Source organism: Rhipicephalus sanguineus, chromosome 5, assembly GCF_013339695.2.
Source record: "Rhipicephalus sanguineus isolate Rsan-2018 chromosome 5, BIME_Rsan_1.4, whole genome shotgun sequence".
Lineage (NCBI taxonomy): Eukaryota > Metazoa > Arthropoda > Arachnida > Ixodida > Ixodidae > Rhipicephalus > Rhipicephalus sanguineus.
This window is the reverse complement of record NC_051180.1, coordinates 163,087,613-163,111,155: the sequence shown is the minus strand read 5'-3', so window position 1 is coordinate 163,111,155 and position 23,543 is coordinate 163,087,613. Positions and strand designations below refer to the sequence as shown.

The window sequence follows — 23,543 nt, the reverse complement described above, 5'->3', positions numbered from 1 at the left end:
CTCTTCACACCTCCCCATTCTAGCCACCCTAACGCGGATGTTCCTTACAAACACCTAGTGAGTGCATCGCTAGTAACCCATAACACAGGGGACAAACATTTGTGCGCGCATTGTCATAAACACACGTAAAGAATTGATCGACACTTCTTAAAAAGCATGGCTGACCCTGGTGGGCTTCTTCGGGTAGGCGGCAGACGACCTCCTACCCGAAGAAGCCCACTTGCGTCTAAGAAAGGATGCAACCGAAGAAGAGGACTTGTGGATAGCAGTCCTTTCCCTGCTCGCAGGGCTTGCACCTCTTCGGAGAACATCTCTTCTTCGACGTTTTGCAACCAGTAGTGTTCCGCCTTGTGAAGCTCTGCTGCTGTCAACGGTCCGGCAGTGGAACATTGCTTCGGCAACGCATTTCTAGCAAAGCGGTAGACCCAACCAGTTACTATTAACAGTCTGTTCAGGCTGCTATAGCTGCTAACGGGTACTATAGTGTTTGAAATAAGCACTGCAGAAGGACACACTGACGCTACTTCTGGCCTCTCTATGAGGTCTTCAAATCGTTCTCCAATTCAGTGTATTCAGTAGGAACTGGGTCTTCGGGATTATGTAGCCAGGTCTGACAATGCCACCACGGTGTTGACGCAAAAAATATGCGATCACACCCCTCGTGTAACCAAGGAAGCTGGGTTGTCTTTTCCGGCACAATGATGATCGATGACGTACAGCTCGATGACGTACAAACAGCTCTCTTTTTGTCGCCGTCCTCCGAATTCAATTCAGTGCGATGAGTGAGTCGGTCGAAAAATGAACTGGAACAGCGCTTAGCAACATCATGGTCTTGATGTATGCACACAACCTTGCGCCTACACCGCAGGTTAGTAGCTCTAGACGCGGCAGCGAAATCTCTTTTAGTGGTGCAACAGGCTCTTGCTTATGAGAAGCTGCGACTTGCTGGAGCCCTTTGCTGAGCACGCCCGTACGTAGATGGATGTACGATATGCTCTGGGGCTTGCAGTGATTCCACTCCTGTGCCAACTGCGCCAAAGTGCGCCAAATTGTATTTACTGCGCCATCCTGATAATATCGACGAAATTTGCGCCAAACTGCGCCAAAGTCTCGGATTTGGGGTCGTCTATCACCGGCAATCGCACCGCCGGCCCGTCAGAACATGTGCAGCTTGATCTTGGGGCTGCCAATAAAGTCGCAATCATGGACCAAGAATTATTCCGCTGAATAAATAGCGCTCGCGCGTGCGTTCCGAGTAAGCCACGATGCCATGCACGGTGCCGACGCAGCTTCTGTTCTGCAAGTTGGCTCGACAGCGAAACGCGCTCTCCGCAGAGGCTCGTGACGTCTAGGCCTATCGGTAGCGAGAAAGTGCGACGGCGATTGATCGGCGGACGTCTTCTGTTGCAGAAACACTGCTGATAGCTCGTTTCAAGCGTCGCACGGCACGTAAGGAAAGCAATGTTCAGTATAACTACATGCGTGCCGCTAAAATGTCTGCCACTTCTGTTTCCAGACATCGCGGAATGAAATCTGGGATCGCTTGCAGTAGATATATGGGACAATATCGAATTTTCCTTGCTTCGCGTTTATGGATGAGCACGCGAACGGTGGAAACGCGTTGACAGTTTTCCTCAGATATACGTTATCCATCGATCTTCATCCAGAAGTGCTTTTTCGTAATTCCTTCCGCCAGCACGTCTGAGTTTGTAATCACTCGGCGGTAAATACCCCCTAAAAGGCCCTGCCCTTTCGAGCTCACGTGCTAGGGTTCCAATTCGAATTTTTTGCTTGATTTTTTTAAAATGTCATCTCAATAGTAAAATCATATCTCCTGGTCGGAGCAGCCGCAAATGCGCAGCTGTCAGTAGCGGGCCCGTCGCTAACGGCCCACGGTGAAGCGGCTACGCCATGTTACACGTCCGCCCCTCGCTTTCGGGGTTCAATAGCTAACGGTTAAAAAAAACTCAGTTTCGCTTAAGAGCGAAGCAATGAATGCGATACCAAAAAATTGTATTGTGAAACGAAGTAAGACTAGCAGCTAACTCTTTTGGATCCGATCTCGCGTAACTGAACAAAACGCTGGTTTAAAGGAATATGGCCCCTCCAGGAACCGAAGCGTTTTCTTGCTCTGAGTCTTCTAAACGCGAAGTAAGCGTTGAGAGCACAGCAAGTTTACGAGCCCTCTCCTGATGCTTCGAGATAGCGCGCGCGCAAGCGACTGCGCCTTTCGAGCTATGCGCCCCCCCCCCCCTTCCGCTCCTCTGGCGTCCCTTCATGCCCCTTACGAAAGACGGGCGGGGCGTTCCCTCTCTGTTTGATGAGCAATCGACGGCAGGCCTGCACGCGGGAAGATGTTATCTCATGCGCTGTCCGTGCGGCGGAGACAGACGGTCGGCTAGTTTAATCTCCGCTTCAGCCGCGTTTGTCGCCAGCGCTCGCGAGCTTTTACCCGCGGCTAGAATCCGCGTGGTGATGTTGTTAATTTGGACTTTATAACGGAAAATTACGGCAACGGCGACGGCAAAAATCCGCCGAGAGTGTCCATATAATTGCTATCGCAAGGATCATTGTACGGGGCAGATTTTGCGTCCCCCCCTTTTAGGTGATTAGGGGGGGGGCGCCCCCCTGCCCCCCCCCCTCTGTGCGCACGCCTATGCTCCTGGGATGACTTTTTCCATGAGATTTGCAATGAATTGAAATATTTCTAGCCTTCATAAGAGCCCCATAATAATACTCGGGTGCTTGAATGTTAATGCAATATGATTCTGTATTGCACTCCAGGATGTAAAATTTGCTGCTCCAAAGTGCTCCCAGATGCAAAATTATCTGCTCCAAAGTGTTGCCATCACGTTCCCAAGGTACACTTAGGACCTTGATACGGGTACTTTCTCCGGCTTCGTGTTCAAACGTAACCTTGTCTCTTAGGAAGCGTTTCTTCAAAGCATGTGTATTGGAAGCCCACTTGCGCAGTTCCATGCTTGCTTCAGAGAATATCTTGCGCGCTTCACTGTAGACGATTACTGCTTTACCCCACATTCGGAAGTTCCACGATGAGGTCATCGACATCAGTCTTTCTCTAGTATTGGTACGGTCTCCAGATATCCTTCTCGAAAACCCGCTAGGTGATGGCGAAGGCTAGGTGCTAGCAAATTGACACCATCTTCCCAAAGGGAACCCTGATGGGATGTGAAGCAGCAGCGTTGCGCACGGGTGGCGTCACGGGTTGAACGACGCTAACGCGGGTGCTGTGGTGAGCGCTGGAAGATTCGTTTGAAGCGATGGCTGGCATAGGCCCTGTCATTCCTTCAGAGTGGACACGGGCGCTGGACCGGAGCTGGCGCGCGTTTCGCCTTCACTACTACGGCCTTGTGATCGGTGAAGTGCACGCTGAGAGGTTCCTGCAGACATTCGACGTCGAAGTTGGCAAAGACCAGATCGATGCACGTTCCCCTTATCGTGGCGGGTAGTTTCCGTTCCGCCGACACGCATTTTAGCGAGTGCACGTCACGCATGTAATCGACGAGCCATTCTCCTCCTCCTCCGCTGACGTCAACGTTGAAGTCTCCCGCGACTATAAGAGGCGCGCGTCGACACGCCTCGCCGCAATCAGTCAGCGTCTCCTCCAGACAGCGCTGAACATCTCCCTTCGGCAGGTTGGGAGGGAGGTACAGCGTCAGGTTTTTTGCGCGTGAACCGTCGAGTCGGCGGTGTAGCGAGCGGCGGTCGCGGTAGCGGCAGGTGTTGCGGGCGAACGGACGAGGCGGCAGCTGCGGGCGCTGCGGCGAGCATGCGGCAGGCGTGGGAGAGAGTGACGTCAGTGCGCACTGCGAGGGGAGCGTGACGTCAACGCGCAGCGCGGCGTGACCTACTTGGCACCGCTCCAACACCTGCGGCGAGGGGAGCGCGTTGCGGCGCCTTCGTACGGACGCACGGAGGGACAGCGTTACACATGCTAGTCAAAGAGCTGCTTCGCATCTAAAATGGACTGGATGACTCTCCGAATGGGACCCTTGTCATTCTCCACGTCACCACAGTTGGAGATGGATCAGCATCCGACGGCAACCGATCGATCCTGAGGAATCGCAGTACGTCGCTCTCTTCCGGGCGAATGAGCATCTGCAAGTATGTCTTTTTGATATCCTCAATGGGGACCGCTGGGTGACATCAGAAGGTGAGGAGCATATGGACAATGTCAACTCCGAGCTTCGTGCCCTTGAACAGGACATCATTCAGACAGGGATGTCCAATTGCGTGTGAGGAAGCGTCAAACACAGGCCGAAGTTTTGTGGCCACCGCATCTAGGCGAATGACTGCCTGATGGGGCATATAATATACATTTTCCCTGGGTAGTACTTTTCAATTCGTTCTGCGTGCTGCTCGTTAAAATACGCTCTGGCTGCCGTGTCATACTGCTTCAGGAGCTCGGGCCGCCCTTTGAACCTGTTTATTTGGGCTTGCAGACGGCGCTCAGCTAACCTTCGATTGTCGCTGCTTGAAGGTATCCCTGGATGCTTTAATATCAGCGGCACCTGGCAGCGCCCGTCTAACATGAGGGACCTCCACGGCCTCTACGGTTACCGCTATGTTCCTAAGTTGATCTCGAATAGTCAAAACTACCCGTCGACTGCGCATTACTTCGCGGGGCTTCGAGTGGCCGAACGTAACCAAAGAAAGTTCTTCGTTTCCAATAACCGGGCATCTGAGGTCCTTTCAGACATCCGCTCGAATAAATGTACGCTGAGTGCCGCTGTCGAGAATGCGTACGAGACACTTTCGTGACCCGCTCTCAATCCCCACTTGTCCTATCTGGAGAAGGACTGCGTTGAATCCGCTCTGGGTGCTTGGGGCAGATGTCCCTGGAGGCGCGTTCGTGCTTCGCCCGGCGATACATAGCTCATCCTGATCAACTGTGGTCGCGTCTGCACTGGTTGGTGCAGCTGACTGGAACCACTCACAGAGGATGATCAGATGTCGACGATGGCACTTGCCACACATGATGCTGCGTGCACGAAGACAAAAACGAGCCATGTGGTTGCTCCTGCCGCAACGGTAGCAGCGTCGAGCACTGCGCAAGCGAGCCCCTTGTTTCATTCGCTGCGAGCTGGATGTTGCATTCCGCGATAGTCTGATTACCGCTGTTGCAGAAGGGGCAGGCTTCTTCTGTAACTGCAACAGACTCGGCAGCGAATGGGGACGCCGTTGGCAGGTGTGCCACTGGTGTTGGCGGAAATTAGACGTCCTCTTCAGGTATCTAATGCGAGGAGGCTGACGCCGTTCGTCCTGGTCGGCCTTCCTCTCTTATCTCAACCTGGACGCGCAGAAAACGTTGCATTTCTGCAGCCTGTTGAGCTCTCTCTTGAGGTGTCACGATACCGGATGTATCCTGCGGCGCTTCCTTCGCCTTCTAGCGATAGAGTATGGCGAGGTCGTCAGGCAGGCACTTCATTAGGACACGGTTGAGGACAACGTTGTACTGGTCAGGTGAGACGCCCAAACCGGTCAATACGGAGACCCGAAACTAGACCTTGTCGTAGTGCAGTCGAAGTTTTTCAAGCTCTGCCGAAGACTTTACTGGTGCCAAGGCGAGGGGGTGGTCAACGTGCTCGTGGATGAGCAACCGCCCCGTCAGTCTTGATGGCGATGCTATAATTATCTTCGCCAGTCGAATACCTTCGATTGGTCTTTTAGCTGCATCAGTCAATATGAGAACAGGTACCTAAAGTTCTCGATCTGCAGAAGTTCGTCGTTGAGATGTATCGTGGCGCTGAAGTGGTCTCAGAAGGAATGCCAATCTCGAAACACGCCGGAAAACGTAGGGATCTGTAGTTTCGGCAGGACCACTGTGCGATGACGCGGCACGGTTCTTTGGCTGGGAGTCATCTCTGGTACTTGAAGTGAGGGGTCACTGACCTCGTTGTTTGCCGAGGTGCTGGCACCACAAGCGTCTGCGTTCGGTAATGTAGCCTCGGGCACTGAAGTACTCGTTGCCGTCGCTTTGTTTGCAGCCTCTCGAAGAAAGAACCACGCACGCGACACGGCGTAGCACACCTTTCGGTCGCAATCTTCCGCGGCCTCGAGTTCTTCCTCGTAAGTGACGTCGTCTGTGGCGTCGAAGATGTCGTTGTTAAGGTTGACGAGCTCGGCGTTCTTTTGAATCAGGTAGTCAACGTGAGATTCCAATTGAGCGGCATTAGGAACGGAGGCCTGCAGTTCGTCGGTCAAGAGCGTAAGTGTTGGCGTTACGCTGGCCCTGACGACGCCGCGGTTTTTGCGCTGCCGCTACATTGATGCCATCAAAGCTAGAAGTCTTGGAAGGGCGATGACCGGGGGGTTTCGGCACGAGAAAGAATGTCGCGTAATTAAGACCCGAGGCCTAGGCCAAGAACTCCATCTTTTATTCCACTGCTCGTGCCCACTTTCTCTTTCTTCTCTGCTTAATCATCATCAACACAGTCATGAACTTCTGTGTTTATAGTTAAGACGGCCTGTTTGCGATTTTTGTATATTGTTGGCGCGTGCCACTGTAGGACCGTGGCTGAGCGCTTTTAAAGCGCCTTTTTTCTGTTTTTTTTTGGGCGGGGAGAGGCAGTATGCCCTACGACATAACTGAAACAAAGTGGTCACAATTCGCGGATTCATTTGGAACCATCGTCCACGGACACTGTTGACAAGCACAAGTGCAAGGCTCTGTGATTTAAACATTACGCGAGCGAGTAACATCGGCATTAATAAAATAAGATATATTCATTAGACAGCGTGCACGTCGCTTGCACCGCTGGTAAAACAAGTTATGCCTTTATCACCATTCAGTTACACCATCTGCAGGTGGTATGCATTTTACGAACGCCAGTTGTGTCTTTACGTGTTGTCTCACATGCAACCACACTGTAGACATCCATAGCCGTACGCGTGAGCAATAAGAGATTACATTTTATTGGTCATATTGGCTTAACGCAGTAGGCAGGTGCAGGAGTGTTCATGACACTAAATGTTCAAGCGGAAAGTTATATCTCTAGCAGTTGGCTACGTCAAATTTATATCATTATATACATTACAAGTAATCGTCGAAAAAACATGAATTCACGGATCCAGCTCATATGAGAGATGGGTGGCTCGTTTCATCTCTGCTTCAGCGGTGTTCGTCACCCCCACTCGCACGCTTGTACCCGCGGGTAGATCATACGATGCGCGGGGTGACGTCATCGATTTCGACTTTATAGGGAACATGACGGCGACATCAAATGCCCAATGAGTTTCAATATAATTGCTGTCGCAATAAAAATCTTAAAGAGAAACCACGGAGAACACTCGTAGTCCAACGCTCCCCAGGCTTTTCATCAACACATCGCGTATAAACAAACTGGTAAATAGTCAGAGAGTGACGGCTGTGCACCACATCATGGACAAGCGCCACATGTTAGTGAGAATGCGCAGCAATACCACGGGAGCCAAACTCGCCTATGTTGCGTATTTACTGCAGGGAGCCGTGGGAGATCATCCTCGCTCGGCCAGGGCTGGAGGTCCAGAGAGACCTCTTGGACCAGGCGGAGCGTGTAGCCAGGATCACTGGAATCCTGGAATAGGGACCCATCTACTCGCTATATCCCATTCTACCCTTCCCCTCTTCAATCAATAATGTTTTTCCACACCCACCAGTCAGAGAGTGTGTCCCTGACTAACGTCAAACACTTCGTACCAAAAAGGAAATCAATATGTACGTGGTATGCACGTCCCTTTCCTCTGTATACCCACATAATGACTGGCATCTGTAAGTTTTACGGCTGTTTTGCTCGTGCTCCTGAAGGAAAGTTTTTGCTGTGTATCTCAAAGATGGTATGTGTTTTTCGCAAGAACTTCAGCTCTCATTTGACACAACCGTCTAACACAACCAATTTAAAATCTAACAATTTCCTTCCTAATTACTGTCCCAAATGTCTTTAACAATCATAAGATGCCTGCCACTGCAGAAAGAGCAGTTCACAAGGCAGTGAGCAAATATCGCATTTTCCTAATTTTTGAGGATTTTGGACACATTTCTTGAAGCAAGTAAGTGCCTATGTTTACTACCATTCATTGGAATGTGTAACGTATTTCTTTCACACACCTAAAGAGACAGCCGAAAAGAAAAACAATCATTATTTAGCAAACCAAGGTAATATAGACAAATAAATGCTCTACACATTGTTCGCGTATTCTAACGAACCAACATGGTGTTGTTGCGTCTCCGAAGACTAGTAGATAAACGCGCCTCTATTAAAAGCGCGTTTCACCAAGTTTAGGAATCGCAAACAAATACGTGGTTCATCCAACAGACGGTAACGAACGTACCTATATTAATAATATTGGTGGTTATACGTTCCAAAACGATGAAACGATCATGAGGGACACTGACGGGGGAGTGCTTCGCAAATCTCGCCATCTCATGTTCTTTAGGATTCTCTAGGATTTTGCATCTATCGAAATGGGGCCGCCACGGCCGCGATTCGATACCACGACCTTCGGGACAGCAGTCGAGCACCGGCACCACTAGGCCACCGCGGCGGGTGAAGGCAGGCCACCTTGTTTTGCGAATTATAAAACGGCTTAGGGGCATGAAAACAGTATAAATCGTGAACTGAACGTCGCGGTCCTTGTGTTTGCGAAAACGGTGTTTGGGGCGACAGTAATAGGTTAACGTGCACGTGTTCACGAAAGAGAGAATGTTTAAACTTCCTCGCCGCCCTGTGGCGTAGCGAACGCGCGCGTGGTCCGCCGCTCTGCTAGTCAAACGTCACTAACCTGGTACGAGTTGCTCCTATGATCTAACGTGCAGCCTCCAAGACAACGTCTGCAAGTGCGCCGAGACGCAAAATCGAAAGAGTTGAACAAAAAAAAAACTCATCCGCCCTTATCGTGTCGGTAAAAAGGGTGCAAGCGATGGGCGTGTTCGTGCCTGACGTACCACTTTACATATTATATATATATTTATTTATGTGTGTGTGTGTGTGTGTGTGTGTGTGTATGTGTGTGTCTGTGTGTGTGTGTGTATAGGCGAGTGCAAGTCCCTCGAGTACACCTTATCGCCCAGAATGCTCCAATTTTCAACTGCCTCTGTGATGCTTGTTTTTTTACAAACATTGGCTATGTTTGCGCGCTGGCACTGTCGACGTCCAAAGTTTCGTGGGAAAACATTTGAGAGCTTTTAAATTTATATGCGCAATGAAACGAAAACAAGGAGCAGGCGAAAACAAGAAGGCGGGGGGCGACGCCTGAATACTCGCAGAATCTCCAGTCGCGTGAAGGCCAACACCCAAACGAGCCAAGATGTGTTCCACGAAACACCGCCCACTGGAGCTTTTATAATTTTTTCTGAATAAATTACGACGTGTATTGCCATGAAAACGACGACATATGTAAAACCGAAGACTAAGCATAATTTTGTGAGAGAACTGCATGTTCACTGCAATGTCACGCGCATCCATGTTCCCTGACGTCACCGGGCTCTTGGCACGCTTGTCGTGGATTCTGTAATAATAATAATATCTGGGGTTTAACGTCCCAAAACCACGATATGATTATGAGAGACGCCGTAGTGGAGGGCTCCGGAAATTTAGACCACGTGGGGTTCTTTAACGTGCACCTAAATCTAAGTACACGGACCTCAGACATTTTCGCCTCCATCGAAAATGCAGTCGCCGCGGCCGGGATTCGATCCTGCGACCTTCGGGTCAGCAGTCGAGCGCCATAACCACTAGACCACCGTGGTGGGACTTGTCGTGGATTCTGTGCATTTGCAATCACTTTGACTGCAGTGACTGAGACTCTCAGTGTAGTGTGTTTCCAGTGAGTGAACTCAAGGCGTATGAATGGAAAGATAATGGAGGTGCAGATCACTCTCTGTAGTTTGCCCCAACAGTGCACCAGCGCACAATACTCGCTCGTACTTTGGATACGCAAAACACTGTTGTCATAAAAGTGCATAATAATATCTGGGGTTTAAAGTCGCAAAACCACGATATGATGATCAGGGACGCCGTAGTGGTTGGTTCCGGAAATTTCGACCACTTGAGGTTTTCTAACGTGCGCCTTAATCTAAGTACACGGGCCTCAAACATTTTTGTCCCCATCGAAAATGCAGCCGCCGCGGCCGGGATTCGCTCCCGTGACCTTGAGGTCAGCAGTCAACCGCCGCAACCACTAGACCACCGTGGCGGGGGTAGGGTATACTACCCCCGCGGGGGTAGGGTGGCGGGGGCGGGGGTAGGGTATATAGGTATATCCTATGTATGTGTGTCTGTGTGTGCGTGTGTATATCGCTATCGCATTCAACTCTTAAAAGCAAAGCTTAATGATACACCATTTTGTATTATTTTTGCATCGATCTCGAATTGTCACTTATGAACAACGCCGATTTTTCGCTCACAGCCAATGATGCCGACCCCAACGCTGAGACACGAATAGATTACCGATATCGCGTAAAATTAGCCGCCCCCGCCCCAAAGAAACCGTGGTATATTGCACAGCGAAGAGACGAGAAGTCATCCATAATCCCAAAATTGAGTATTTGTCTTGCCTTCCTTTATGGGCGAGTTGGTGGGCGAGTTGGTGGTGTCACAGCGAGCTGCTGCGCCCGCCTTGTTCTCTTTTCGTCCATGCTTCTTTAGCGCAGCACCTTGTATTACTTCATAAATTCGGCCAACACATGTGCAGTAAGAGATAAAAGTTATGCGTGGCTTCAACTGACATAATGTCGCAAACACCAAGGGACAGCAAAGCTGTGGGGAAGCCTCAGCGATGGTGCGTAGAGTAACGCAATGCTAGGACCTTGTCACTAACCTCGCCCCACCTGCGCTCCGCATGGCTGCACATTGCCTTCTCCCACGCTCGACTCCGCCCTACCGCCTGCGCCGCTGCTCCTCCTCTCCACTTGAACACGCACATGACCCAAGTCTCCTACTCGCTCTCCTGTTCCATTCACCAGCGCTACACTGTGTTTAAGGCTCGGTGCTTTCGGAGTGTTAAATGCCAAACATTTCTTAGCAAACCTCAGTCACTTTGGCCGTTTCTATCTATCTATCTATCTATCTATCTATCTATCTATCTATCTATCTATCTATCTATCTATCTATCTATCTATCTATCTATCTATCTATCTATCTATCTATCTATCTATCTATCTATCTATCTATCTATCTATCTATCTATCTAGCCGCCTAGGTCTTGGCGCTCTACTGGTCGTCTCCATAATTTGTAATATGCCAAAATTGGCATAGCAAGGGATCAGTGTATGACGAACACGATTCACTGGTCCTGACATGAATAACCCAAAATACCTGTCGCGTACGCCATGAAACCATTCTCTGAGTCACGTGCGGCACACACCCATAAACCAGAATTAATATCATGCGGGTATGTGCCACGGATGATACAGAGTCTCAACCAGCACCGTAACCGCGAACACACACATGGACATGCATGGAAAGTGATCATAATAATAGTAATTTTTGGGGTTTTATGCCCGAAAACTACGATATGATATCAGAGACGCCGAAGTGAAGGGCTCCGGAAATTCTGACCATCGGGTATTCTTTCACGTGTACTGAGATTGCACAGAACACGGCATCTAGCATTTTGCCTCCATCGAAATGCAACCTCCGCGGCCGTGATCGAACCCGCGACCATAGGGTCAGCAGCCGAGCACCTTAACCGCTACACCACCGCGGCGGACGCAAGGAAAGTGAGGAAAATGAAGACATATAACACCCTTGGAAGGCGCTCAGCTACAGTCCGCTCGTCCACGTTGTCCGTGGCACTTCCTGGCATACCTGGCACTTCGCTACACTTAGACTCCTTATAGCCGCGATCACGAACGGATCCGACTACAAGTCCGCGGTCCAGCTGCTGGTGCTCAGTGATCACGGTGATGATGACCTTGTTCAAGAACTGTCAAGAACCCCTTCTACGCATGCACACGGGTTCGTGAAACGTGCGTGCGTTCTCCGTCATAACGGACAAGTAAAAGGATGGCAACTTCAACTGCGACAGTAACGTACGTGCAGTGCGCCTGCGCGTGCCACTCACACTCGGCTGTGTATATATCTACGGAAACTTTCCTGAATGAAGCTTAGTTGCGAGTAACGCCTGTCTTGTGCGTCTGTGTTCTGTGCATCTTTGTCCTGTTCGGATTCGCGCTATCCAGTATTGAAGAATATAAGCACTACATGCCAGCTTCCCGCGTCTGGTGTTTGTAGCACCCATGTTGCTGTTACCATCGTTAAACAACTTTAAACAAGTAGTTATATAATACATATGCGACTCTTCGTCATATGCGTGTGTGTATACCACTTTCATATTTCTCTAGCGTCATTCCGTAACGTTTCGCTCAATGGGAAAAAAAAAAACTCAGTCACCATCCTGCGCATGCCTCTCATAACATCGATTCCCACGGCACGGGGGATCTGCCGATTTCTTTTTCGAGAAAGTCGGAGGCTGTATCTGGAATTAGTTTTTTAGCCGAAAACGGAGTCCTAACTATGTCATATTGGAACGCCCGCTTCTTGTTTATTTTGCTGTATTCAGGTTTGACCAGCGAGGACGGTTAGCAACGCTCGACACTGACCGCGCCGCAGTGCTCGAGAAGCTTCGCGACTGTAGTAGATCACCTTGTTCAGATTGAGCGCAGGACGCGAATAGTCTAGATTATTCCGGAGCTTGCGCGACCACCAGCGATAAGACTGGAAAGTCCGATGCGTGTTGCATAAAAGACGGCGAGTAATGTACAGCGCGCATTGCTGTAGTTTGAAGTTTGATTTGCCGGCCGCAAGTTCAGCCAAAAAAACGGTTTCATCTTGAACACTCCGACTGCTTTCTTCGCTGACGTTACGACCCACGTGACAATATCCGTCTTCGTCATGTGCGTCCTGTTCATCCTCACTTCTATTTCCTAAGTTCTTGCAATACTATACTATACACGGTTATGCTGTGGTTTCTTTCTCTCTCGTTATTATATATATATATATATATATATATATAGTCGAGAAAGGAAGACAAAACGTACGAAACAAGCTTTACTAACGTTTCGGCAGGAGGGCCTGCCTTCGTCAGAGTGAATGGTTAGAGATGCCACGCAGGGCATATATGCAAGGCGCTTGCGTCCATATCGCAAGACTAAGTGATTTTCACTTTTTTGGACAGGCAATATTACAAATCAAGATACATACGTGGTTATACACAATGCACGTGGCAATGTACAATAATAGTATGACACGTCTTAGATAGAAATTTGTGTGCATTGAACAAAGTATACAAAACAGCAAAACAAAACTGCAAACTGCGCACAAACCAAAAGAGAACCGCGAAATTCGTACAGTAGTTTATACGGACATAAAGGCAGCAGGATAATCTCGGTCAAGCAGGGATGAAAATAATACAAATAAATAAATTAGATACAAGAAGCGCGCAAGGCATGTACGTTCGAAATAATGAGTGACACAGGCCGCAGGCGTTGCGTAGGCGATGATAGCCAAATAGTGAACCGCGCGCAAGCAACATACGTTGTCATAAAATAGTGATTAACAAGGCAAAATGCAAGCAAGTGCACCGCGCTCTCGTTCATTCCGTCAGACAAAGTTTTGAATTTATGAATTAGGAATGATTATCTAACCTCGCGTTCATGATGTGATTTAAAACCTGATTCAAGTATTGTGGCTCTGATATTACTAAAGGAATGGCCTGCGTCGGTGACATGCATCGAAACTGTTGAGGAAGGGCATGCACATGAGCTTTATGATTGTTAAAACGGTACTTAAAGGCAGTTTCAGTTTGACCTATATACTGTATATGACAGATGGAGCATTCAAGCAAATAAACCACATTCGCTGAGTCACAATTGAAAATCGCCCCTGATTTTCAACTTGAAGTTAGTCGCTGTGCTGGTTGCCAGGGTAGCCGTTGTCATGTGAGCGCACACTTTGCAACGGGGCTATTTTACAAGGATGGCAACCAACCATGTGGGTGTTGTCATTGCCTTTGGTTTTAGAGGAAGTTAACAAATCGCGCAAATTTTTGCCTCGTCTGTAGACAACACGGGGTGGTTCTGGAAAGGCTCTTGTAAGACGTTCGCTCTGCATAAGCATGTTGTGGTGTTTTCGAAGAATAACTGCGACATTAGGGGCCGATGCACTATGGGTTAACACCAAGTTCATCTGTGAACGAGTCTTAGCATTTTCCTTCGTTCTGCTGAGTGCCTGTTCGGTCTAATGCGTCGGCGCGCTTTACTGCGTCATCGATTAACTTCGGCGGATATTTCTGTTGAAGAAGTGCAGTGCGTAATCGGTTACAATTAGCATCAAAATCAGACTGTTCTGAGCATATTCGCTTAAAGCGTAAGGCCTGGCTATAAGGTATGCTCGATTTGCAATGCCTTTTGTGGCTGCTTTCAAAATGTAAGCACCTGTGTCTGTCGGTGGGCTTGCGGTACAGTTTCGTGGTTAATTTCGTACTATTCAGACATACTGTCACGTCGAGAAAGTTAATAGTGATTGGTGAATATGTGTGCGAAAATGATATGGAGGGGTGAACATTGTTAAAGTCCGAAATGAAAGACAAAAGTTCCGCCTCTCCATGTGACCAAATTATGATTATGTCTTCAATGAATCTCTTATAGTAAAAAGGCTTCAACGAACGACCCAACAAGAAATTATTCTCAAGGATTCCCATGAAGATATTCGCATAATTTGGCCCATTGACGCACCGCTTACCTGAACGTAATGCACTTCGTTAAATTCAAAGTTGTTGTACCGTAGTATCATTTCCAGCAGGATAGCTATAGTGGAGCTATCAATAGAATTATCAAGAGCGGAGTGATCATAAGCCTCAACCACGGCCCTTATACCGTCCAAGTGAGGTATGTTTGTGTAAAGAAATGCAACATCGAGAGTGATAAGGAGAGAGTTGTTGGGTACGGTAAGGTTGTTAATATCTGACAGGAAGTGGTAAGTATCACGTAAAAATGATGGAAACGTGGGTGGTATCCGGCTGATCAGGCCATCTACGTAATGTGATAGGTTTTCTGTTATTGTACTTATGCCGGAAACATGTGGGCGACCAGGGTTATTTTGTTTATGAATCTTTGGCAACAAGTAGAATCTATCTGCGACCGGATTTGGAGGGATCAAAGAAACTGCCCTTTCATTTAATTTTTTATCCTTTATCAGTGCCCTTATTGTGCTATCTAGCGTTGCTTTATAATCTTCAGTCGTATCGGCATCGACCCGTGTGTAAAACGACCTATCATCCAGTTGGCGTCTAGCTTCAGCGATATATTTATTCGTGTCCATAACCGCAATGGCACCACCCTTGTCAGCAGGTTTGATTGTGATATCAGTGCGCCCACTTAGATTCGCTATAGCTTGCAGTTCTAGGTTCGATAAGTTTCCTTTGTAAGAACGTGGTTCGTTATAAGCCTGAATAATATCTCGCGTCACGGCTTTAATAAACATGTCAAGATGTTTGTCCCATTGTGGCGCAGGTGTCCAGCGTGTAGCCGAAGGCAAAGCTGTTGGATCGTCGGCCGGAGCCGGCTGATCGAAGAAGTATTCGTGCAGCCTCATATTTCGTGCGAAGTTATCTAAATCTTTGTACAACTGAAATACATTGTAATTACCGCTTGCAGGACAAAAGCTTAGGCCACGGGATAAAAGACAGTTCTTCTTTAGATAAAGTAGCGCTTGAAATATTAGTAATATAATCGGCTACAGGTGCACGTATTGTTTCCTGGACCGAAGATAGAGGCGTTGAGCTTTGAAGTGTTACGCCGTCTCTGAGCAGCTTTTTACATTTACGTGAGTTAAGTTCGTGGCGTTTCCTTTGCTCATATGCACTTAGGGACAAAGATTCTTCAGGAGAAAGGACAAACTGATCGAGCAGTTGACGTTCCCTGTTCATTAAGGATTTCAGTGAAGACCGATAGTGGTTTAATACGATGCGTACTAGCTCAAGTGAGGCGTTCCTTAGCGTCTCAAGCCACTTCTTCGCGAAGAAGTGGCTTGAGACGCTAAGGAACGCCTCACTTGAGCTAGTTTAATGATTCAGGTGACCCCTAGTGCTCTTTTGCGGGGTTCTCTAGTTTTCGTTGGAGCTCCCTAGCGGAAAAGCTGCTCGTCGCTCTTAGAATGACCAGAAATAACAGGCCAAACACGCACACTCGCTCTCGCTTGGCTGTCATTCCCTACATTCACGGTTTCTCTCATAGGTTGAAGAAGACGCAAGGCAGAGTAGGCGTAAGAGTTTTGTTCTCCACCCCAAACAGTTTGGCCACCCTATGCAGGCTGGTGAACAGGGATGAAACAGTCTCCTCTTGCTGTGACAAGAAGCAGAGAAGTCGTTCCAATGAATGCGTGAAGAACGTCGTTTATGACATTCCATTATCATGCGTCAACTCGTATGTAGGGCAAATGGGACGGTACATAAATGGCAGAATGCGTGAACATGCAATTCTTTAAAAGCAACAACAGGCAGTGACCTTGCATTGTACATCATGCGGCTGGCCACCTTTGCTTGACAATGTGCAATTTCTCAAGTATCTGGATCAATGCGCACACGAAATTTGTGAGGCTCACAAAAGGGGAGCAGCTTGCGCTAGTGCGCCATCACTAGCACTCTTTGACGAAGAAATTAGCTGCAATGAGCCTCAATTGTGATCACTAAGCTTGTTGTCACATGTTTTTGTTTTCTTCTTTTGTTTACTGCTTTATTGTTCGTGGTTACAGTTTTCTAGCCCTGCTGTCACTTGCTTCCAAACTTTTTTTTAGACACTTGTTCATCTTTTTGTTTAATAATGAATGTCCTATTTTAGCGGCTTTTATTGAATTTTGTACCGACCGCCATGTCATCGTTCCTTTTGCCATTTCTTGCTCATATTTACGCCTTAATGAAATCTGCTTGTGTCGCACCTTGGAAACCCTTATCGAAATTGATAGTAATACCAGCCGCCTGAATCACTGATAGCGTTTGTCCATTTTTTTATTTTTCTTTGCCTGCCTATATACTCTCTGCCTTTCCAATAAAGAAACCAATTGACAGCGCTGTGTCCTGTATGTTCTTTGTCCTGTTGTCTGCGCTGCTTTACCGCCATGTTCATGAACCAACTAACCCACCTGTATCCTCTGGTAGATTCTTCTGCTGTTTGTAAAATAGAGGTGATCAATTTCATGACTATGCAATATCTGCTAGCTGATATTGTAATGCGAACCCTTAAGCATGGAACCACGAAAAAATATTTCCATTTTCATAAAACTTTTGTGACCTGTTCAAGGTACCTGGTGAATATATCTTTGGCTTGCTTCCTCTAATGCTCTGTTTCTAAATTTTTGTAAAAATGATTCGTAACCTGTTGCAAGATACATATTCATAAAATATATTGTATGTTGTTGCAGGAACCGCCATTTGATCATTCTTCTGACTAGAATTCAGCGTTTGTGTTGCTGTATCACCAAGATGCAGCTTCACATTCCGCGTGCGTATTGCACCTTGCTCAAATGCACCTTGCACAAGCTGAGCATGAGCTACAAATTGCTGCTTGATATTTTTGTTTAGGACAATCGAGTGGAATAGGCCTACTCACGCATCCAGGAGTCATGCATTGAGTACTATTTGAGTAGCAAAAAGACGCTATTACGTAACGTTACATCAAAGAAGGTGACCGAGCTAATTCGTCTGTATATGATAGCTGGCCTATCTATGACACCACAGCCCTCAGAATTGCTGTATAGCGGTATGTTTTCTTATGCTCTTGATCAAAGCAGCATGAAGCCAATGCTATGGGGTTGGACATTGAATACACGTGGATTATTCAAAAAATGGTAAAAATGATGTCACTATTTCAAAACAGAAAGACATCACTCATAAATTGCAGCAATTGAAATTGTTGATGTGTTGCGCTAAAATGCTCGCTTCAGTGCCAAACTATATTTTCACACTCTCTCTTGCAGGTTTCAAATACAGCAACTGTACCACCACAACAGTGCAGCACGGGAGATCCTATCGTCAGTGTCGCGTCGAGAAATTAAATAAAAAAATATATTTCTCCTGGAAATTTATCGTAGCATCTTATTGGTTTGTTTATGATTATAACTGCACTTTCCTGGGAATTGAATGAACTAGCCCATTTATTGTCCCATTGAAACTAAATAAATTGACAATGTAGAGCTTGTTTCCAAATGCATTCATCATAGGCCTATAAGATTACTTATTGGATTCAATATACTCTTACAACGCAAGTAGCTAACGAGTTTAATAACAATTTTGCTAACATTGGAACAATTTTGGTTCATCAGATCTTATCTTCCATGCCCGCACCTGTATTTCCTAGAAAAGTGGACAATGACATTCATTTAGAAGAAATAACCCACGACGAACTCATATCAATGATAAATGAAATGCCTTTAAAGAAAGCCCCCGGTCATGATGGTATATCCACTAGAGTATTAAATGACAACATTGCGATTCTCTGCAGCCCCATATGCCAAGTATTCAATCTAGCGTTTGCCACCAGCTCGTATCCAGATATATTGAAAACAGCCAAAGTCGTTCCTGTGTTCAAGTCCGGAGATTCCAATCAACCAGATAATAATAGGCCAATATCTGTTCTGAGTGTGATTAACACAGTTTTTGAAAACCTAATTTCCAAGAGAGTGAAGATATTTCTAAACGAAAACAACGTAATCTGTCCTCAGCAGCATGGCTTTGTCCCAAGTAGATCGACATCCACAGCAGTTCTAACACTGTCGCAGTTATTAAATACCGCACTTCATCAAAACAAAGTAGTTATAGGAATATTTTTACATATTAGGAACGCTTTTGATACAGTTTCTCATTCTATACTATTGCAAAAACTAGAAAGTTACGGAATCACAAATAAATCTCTCAAATTTTTTTCCAGCTATTTATTCTCACGAAAACAAAAGGTAGTAGTGGGCGATTATTACTCAACATACAGCACAGTCACTAGCGGAGTCCCACAGGGATCCGTGCTTGGCCCAGTGTTATTCTCACTGTACATTGATGACCTCCCTGCTGCTCTCCATAGCTCGAATGCTCTAATGTATGCAGATGATACAGCTTTATTATTCACAGGGTACACACTCTCTGCAGTGCAAATAGATGTAACGGCTGAATTAGAAAGGATTTGCTCGTGGTTTGTAAAAAACAAATTAGCTTTCAACAGCAACAAAACAAAATATGTGGTTTTTTGATCGAGGAGAAATAACATAGACACCAATAAAATAAATATTGCCCTAAATAACAGTCGTATACAAGAATTTACCTCGATTAAATATCTGGGTGTCATATTTGACCAACATGTGCATTGGGAAGAACACATTCAAAACATGCGCAAGAAGGTCACATACGGATGTTATCACCTCATAAGAGCAACACAATATTTCCCTCCAGAAATACAGAAAGCCTTTATTACGCGTTTTGTCATAGCCATATTGGCTATTGTTTAGATTCATGGGGCGTGGCCTACAAAACATACATACAACCTTTACAAACATTACAGAAAAGGGCACTGAAAATAATTAGTAGACCAAACAGCAGGAATAATATAACTCCTAACATTTTCCAAACTCAGCATGTGTTATCGGCAAAAGCTCTATGCAATCACAAAATATCAATTTCAGTGAACAACATTTTGTGTACCAACTTTCCTATTTCTCGAGATTTCTTTTCCGACACGTAGTACGAGACACGCTCTAATAGGCAATCTGAATTTACCTAAATGTTATAATATATATGGCGAAAGAGTAATTGAATTCAATGGAACAAAAATCTGGAATACCCTACCTCTAGAGGTTAAAACCGCACGCAATTTAAGCTATCTAGTAAATACTTTTTCATTGAAAACCATTATATCTAATAACGTAAATTGACACATGTAGGTGTACTGTATGAAAAATTTTGTTTATGAGGATTATGTGGTTTGTTTTAATTATTGAATACTATTGAATGTCGTTCTGTTAAACTGTGTAATTGACCTGTCTGTTTAATTTTTAAACACTGGACCGGAAACTATCCTTACTTATCGGTCCAGGTATCGGTCCAGGTAATTGTATAAGTGTGTTTCTGTAAAGAAAAATAAAGCATTTCGCTTCACTTCAAAGAACGCTGTTGATATAGTCACTGCTGGGAATCGTCTGCTGATATTTTTGTTACAATCCACTAAATCGTACACACTTTCGTATTGTTAACCACAAAAAGATTTATTGACCTGTGTGTAGAAAACATGTTGTTGCAAACACAAGGCTGCAATACATTAGACTGGCATAAGACAGTCTAATGATGCTGATGTCTAAATACATTAGCGTCTTTATTGAAATACAATAAATTTTTTGATAAGAGATATACTTCTGCGAGATTAGCTGATGCATGCTTCTTCAATTAAATAAGATGCAATTTTTCTGGTTCATGCAGTTCACTGACGTTGCCAGATGGTGCAGCAAGTTTTCATCAGTAGTTGCTACAAATAGCTAACATTCACGGTAGAAGCTTGCCAACTTTCAAATGCTATTTTCTGCATTTAGTAACTAAGTAGTTACCGTCATGGTAGTAGTGTTACTAGCTTAGCTTACTGCCTTCCAATAAGTAGTAACAGGAACTAGTAACCGTCATGGTAGTAAATTTACTAACTGCAGGTGTTAAATGACATGGTAGCCGTTTAATGGTTGCAGGTACTATTTAGGTAGTGAACGTTGTGACAGCAATTTACTACCTCAAAGTTAGTAAGTAGCACTACCTTTTTTAAGACTGTACGACAGAGGCTGCATACGTCGAGTATCTCCTTTTTTCGCAGTTCCTTGAAGCATGATCAACACGGATGGGCGCAAACTTCCAACTCCATATATATATATATATATATATATATATATATATATATATATATATATATATATATATATATATATAGAAATGATACAAATATGACTATGACAAAACAAAAACACCAATGGCACAGGTGTGCAGTGTGTCAGCGCGCATCAGCTACTCTGTCCCCCAAATGTAGTGTTCCGTCCAAGAAGGCCATTTCCTTCTGTGTCAACGAAACTGACGTCATGCCCACGCAGTTGCTGCTATCCCATTGCATTTTTGCTGCCTCCACAATCTCTCGCATGCGCTGATCCCCGTCATGAAAAACAGCAGTACACTGTTGATACAACGGTTTGCACCTACACTCGTGGCCACGAATGGCCAAATTTCCATCCCTGCCCCCTTCCAACCTGTTCGCATGCTCACGCAGGCGGTGGCTTAGACACCGACCTGTTTGCCCAATGTAGGGTCGTCCACACGATAGTGGCAACTTGTACACGATTTCCTTCGTGCAGTCAACATACTTGTTTCGGTGTTTTACGCCTCATTTCTCCTTTTTGGGTATAAATGGGCTTGTGGCGATGCATAGTTTCGTCAATTTTCCAGGCCCGTCCGTGTCTGTTTTGTCCATGGTCTGAGAAACTTTTGCGCACGAAGTGTTGATCATGGAGTACCAACTAGCTCGAACTCACTCCTTGAAGCAGACCACAGACTCCATCCGGTGCACTCGCTTGCTTTATCGAAGGTAATTTGTAGTGCCATTTCATATACATTATTGATACCTTGAAGTGCACTGGCGCGTATATTGTCGGCTAGATATAATAATACCTCGGGTTTAACTTTGCAAAACCAGCACATGATCATGAGACACGCCTTAATGGAGGGCTCCGGAAATTTCGACCACCTGGGGTTCTTTAACATGCACCTAAATCTAAGCAAACCGCCCTCTTACAATTTCGCCTCCATCAAAAATTCAGCCGCCGCGACCGGGATTCAATCCCGCGACTTTCGGGTCAACAGTCCAGTGCCATAACAACTAGACCACCATGGCGGGTCTATTTGTCGCTTCGAAGCTCTTGCATATTTGTTATGTAAAGAGTATTAAAAATCACCTGAAGTGCGTCTTTCGGCTCCCTGATGCTCAACTTGCACGAATAAGTGCATTAAATACCAAACCACCATCCTCTTGCGGGCAAGAATCAAGCCGTTTTGTGCTGTTCAATTGTTCTCGATATCGAAGCCGAGGTGAGGGTTACGAAATAAAAAAGCAGCAAAGAAATGAACGCTTGGCAGATTAAATTGTGAGATGAAAATGATTCGAGCGTGTCATCAGTGGTAGTGGCGCCTGTGAGAAACTGGACGAGTCAAGATCTCAGTGAGTCGTCCGGTCTCCCTTTCCCCGCAAAAGAAGCGCCTTGAAGCGTTGATATTACTAAAATACTTCACGCTATCACATTGATGTGCAGGGAACGTGCGAGGGCACAATCCCTTTTGGAGTGGTTGTGGGTCTTTCGAGGAACGTTTATGCGTTATTTTTGAGCCATCTCGAACGCAACACGTAGAGCGACATGAGCAAATTGAACCACAGAAATGCTGGCACATACACAGAGGCAGTGTGTTTGTGATCCTTCGAGGTGCAATTTTTTTTTAGGATGGTGTCCCCCTTTTAATTCAAGCAAACAGAGCCCAGGTTATCCCCTCTTAGACTGGAAGTATTCCGTGAGGACGTCGTGTGCCTGCGTGTCCTTGCCGTAGTCCTTGACCACCACACAACTGCAGCCGACCACTTTCCTCGCCTTGCCCTCCTTGTCGCTCTTGCACAGGCCGGCCCACTCGCCAAGCTTCTTGTTGCTGTCGACCTTGATGAGGTTGATTTGGTGTTCGGCGCACAGGGCTTCCACGAGCTTCACATAGCTGGCTTCGTCGCAGTTGTTGGCGAGGACGCAAAAGTGGGCTTGGCGCTTGTCGAGGGCCTTAGCTGCTTCGTGGAGGCCACGAGCAAGACCGTCGTGCATCAGGGCCATCTTGAGCACCTCTTGGAGGGCCTGGCCATGTTTATTGTCATTCATTAGCCTATGTATCCTACTCCTTTTACATAACTAAAGAAGCCAACCGAAAAAACAACAACCATTAAGCGAGACACATTAATGCAAAGAAATGTTCGACGCATTGTTCGCTTAATTAAACGAAGCGACATGGTGTCCATACGTATCCCAATACTCGTACAAAAAATTACACCATCTCCCGCTAAAGGGGACCATGAGTAGCTGCGAAGCCGGAGCACTTGCACGATCGCGTTCCGTTGGCGTTCGTTGGGCATGCTACCGAGCTCGCGTCGTGGAACGCGAAGAGCGACGCTACGCGCGTCGTATCTTCCATCTAGCCTGGCCGTTAATGCTCACAGGGCGAGCGGGGAACGCGGTCGACAGGCGGGCGAGAGGGGGCAGCGTAGAAGAGGAGAGAGAATGGGAGGGGACGCGCATGCGCTCGAGCTGATCGCGGCGTTGCGCAGGAGAGAATTTCGGCATGTCTAGCCCGCGTTTCACAGGAAGAGTGGAAAGGGGGAGGGGAGAGGGGAAGTGCAGGGGGGTATGGGAGAGGGAAAGTGGAAAGAGAAATGGGAGATGGTGAGTGGAGAGGAGAAGGGGAGAGGGTGAGTGGGGATGGGAAATGGGAGAGGGTAGAGACAGGGGGAA

The 23,543-nt window shown here is 46.6% G+C and overlaps 1 protein-coding gene across 1 annotated transcript; it reads right to left on the bottom strand.

Moving 5' to 3' along the window:
• Window positions 1-22,487: 22,487 nt before the first annotated feature.
• On the bottom strand, window positions 22,488-22,916 carry LOC119395049 (40S ribosomal protein S12-like). Its single transcript, XM_037662343.1, has one exon. The coding sequence runs from the start codon at window positions 22,914-22,916 to the stop codon at window positions 22,539-22,541; it is 378 nt and encodes a 125-aa protein (XP_037518271.1). The 3' UTR covers window positions 22,488-22,538.
• Window positions 22,917-23,543: the final 627 nt, after the last annotated feature.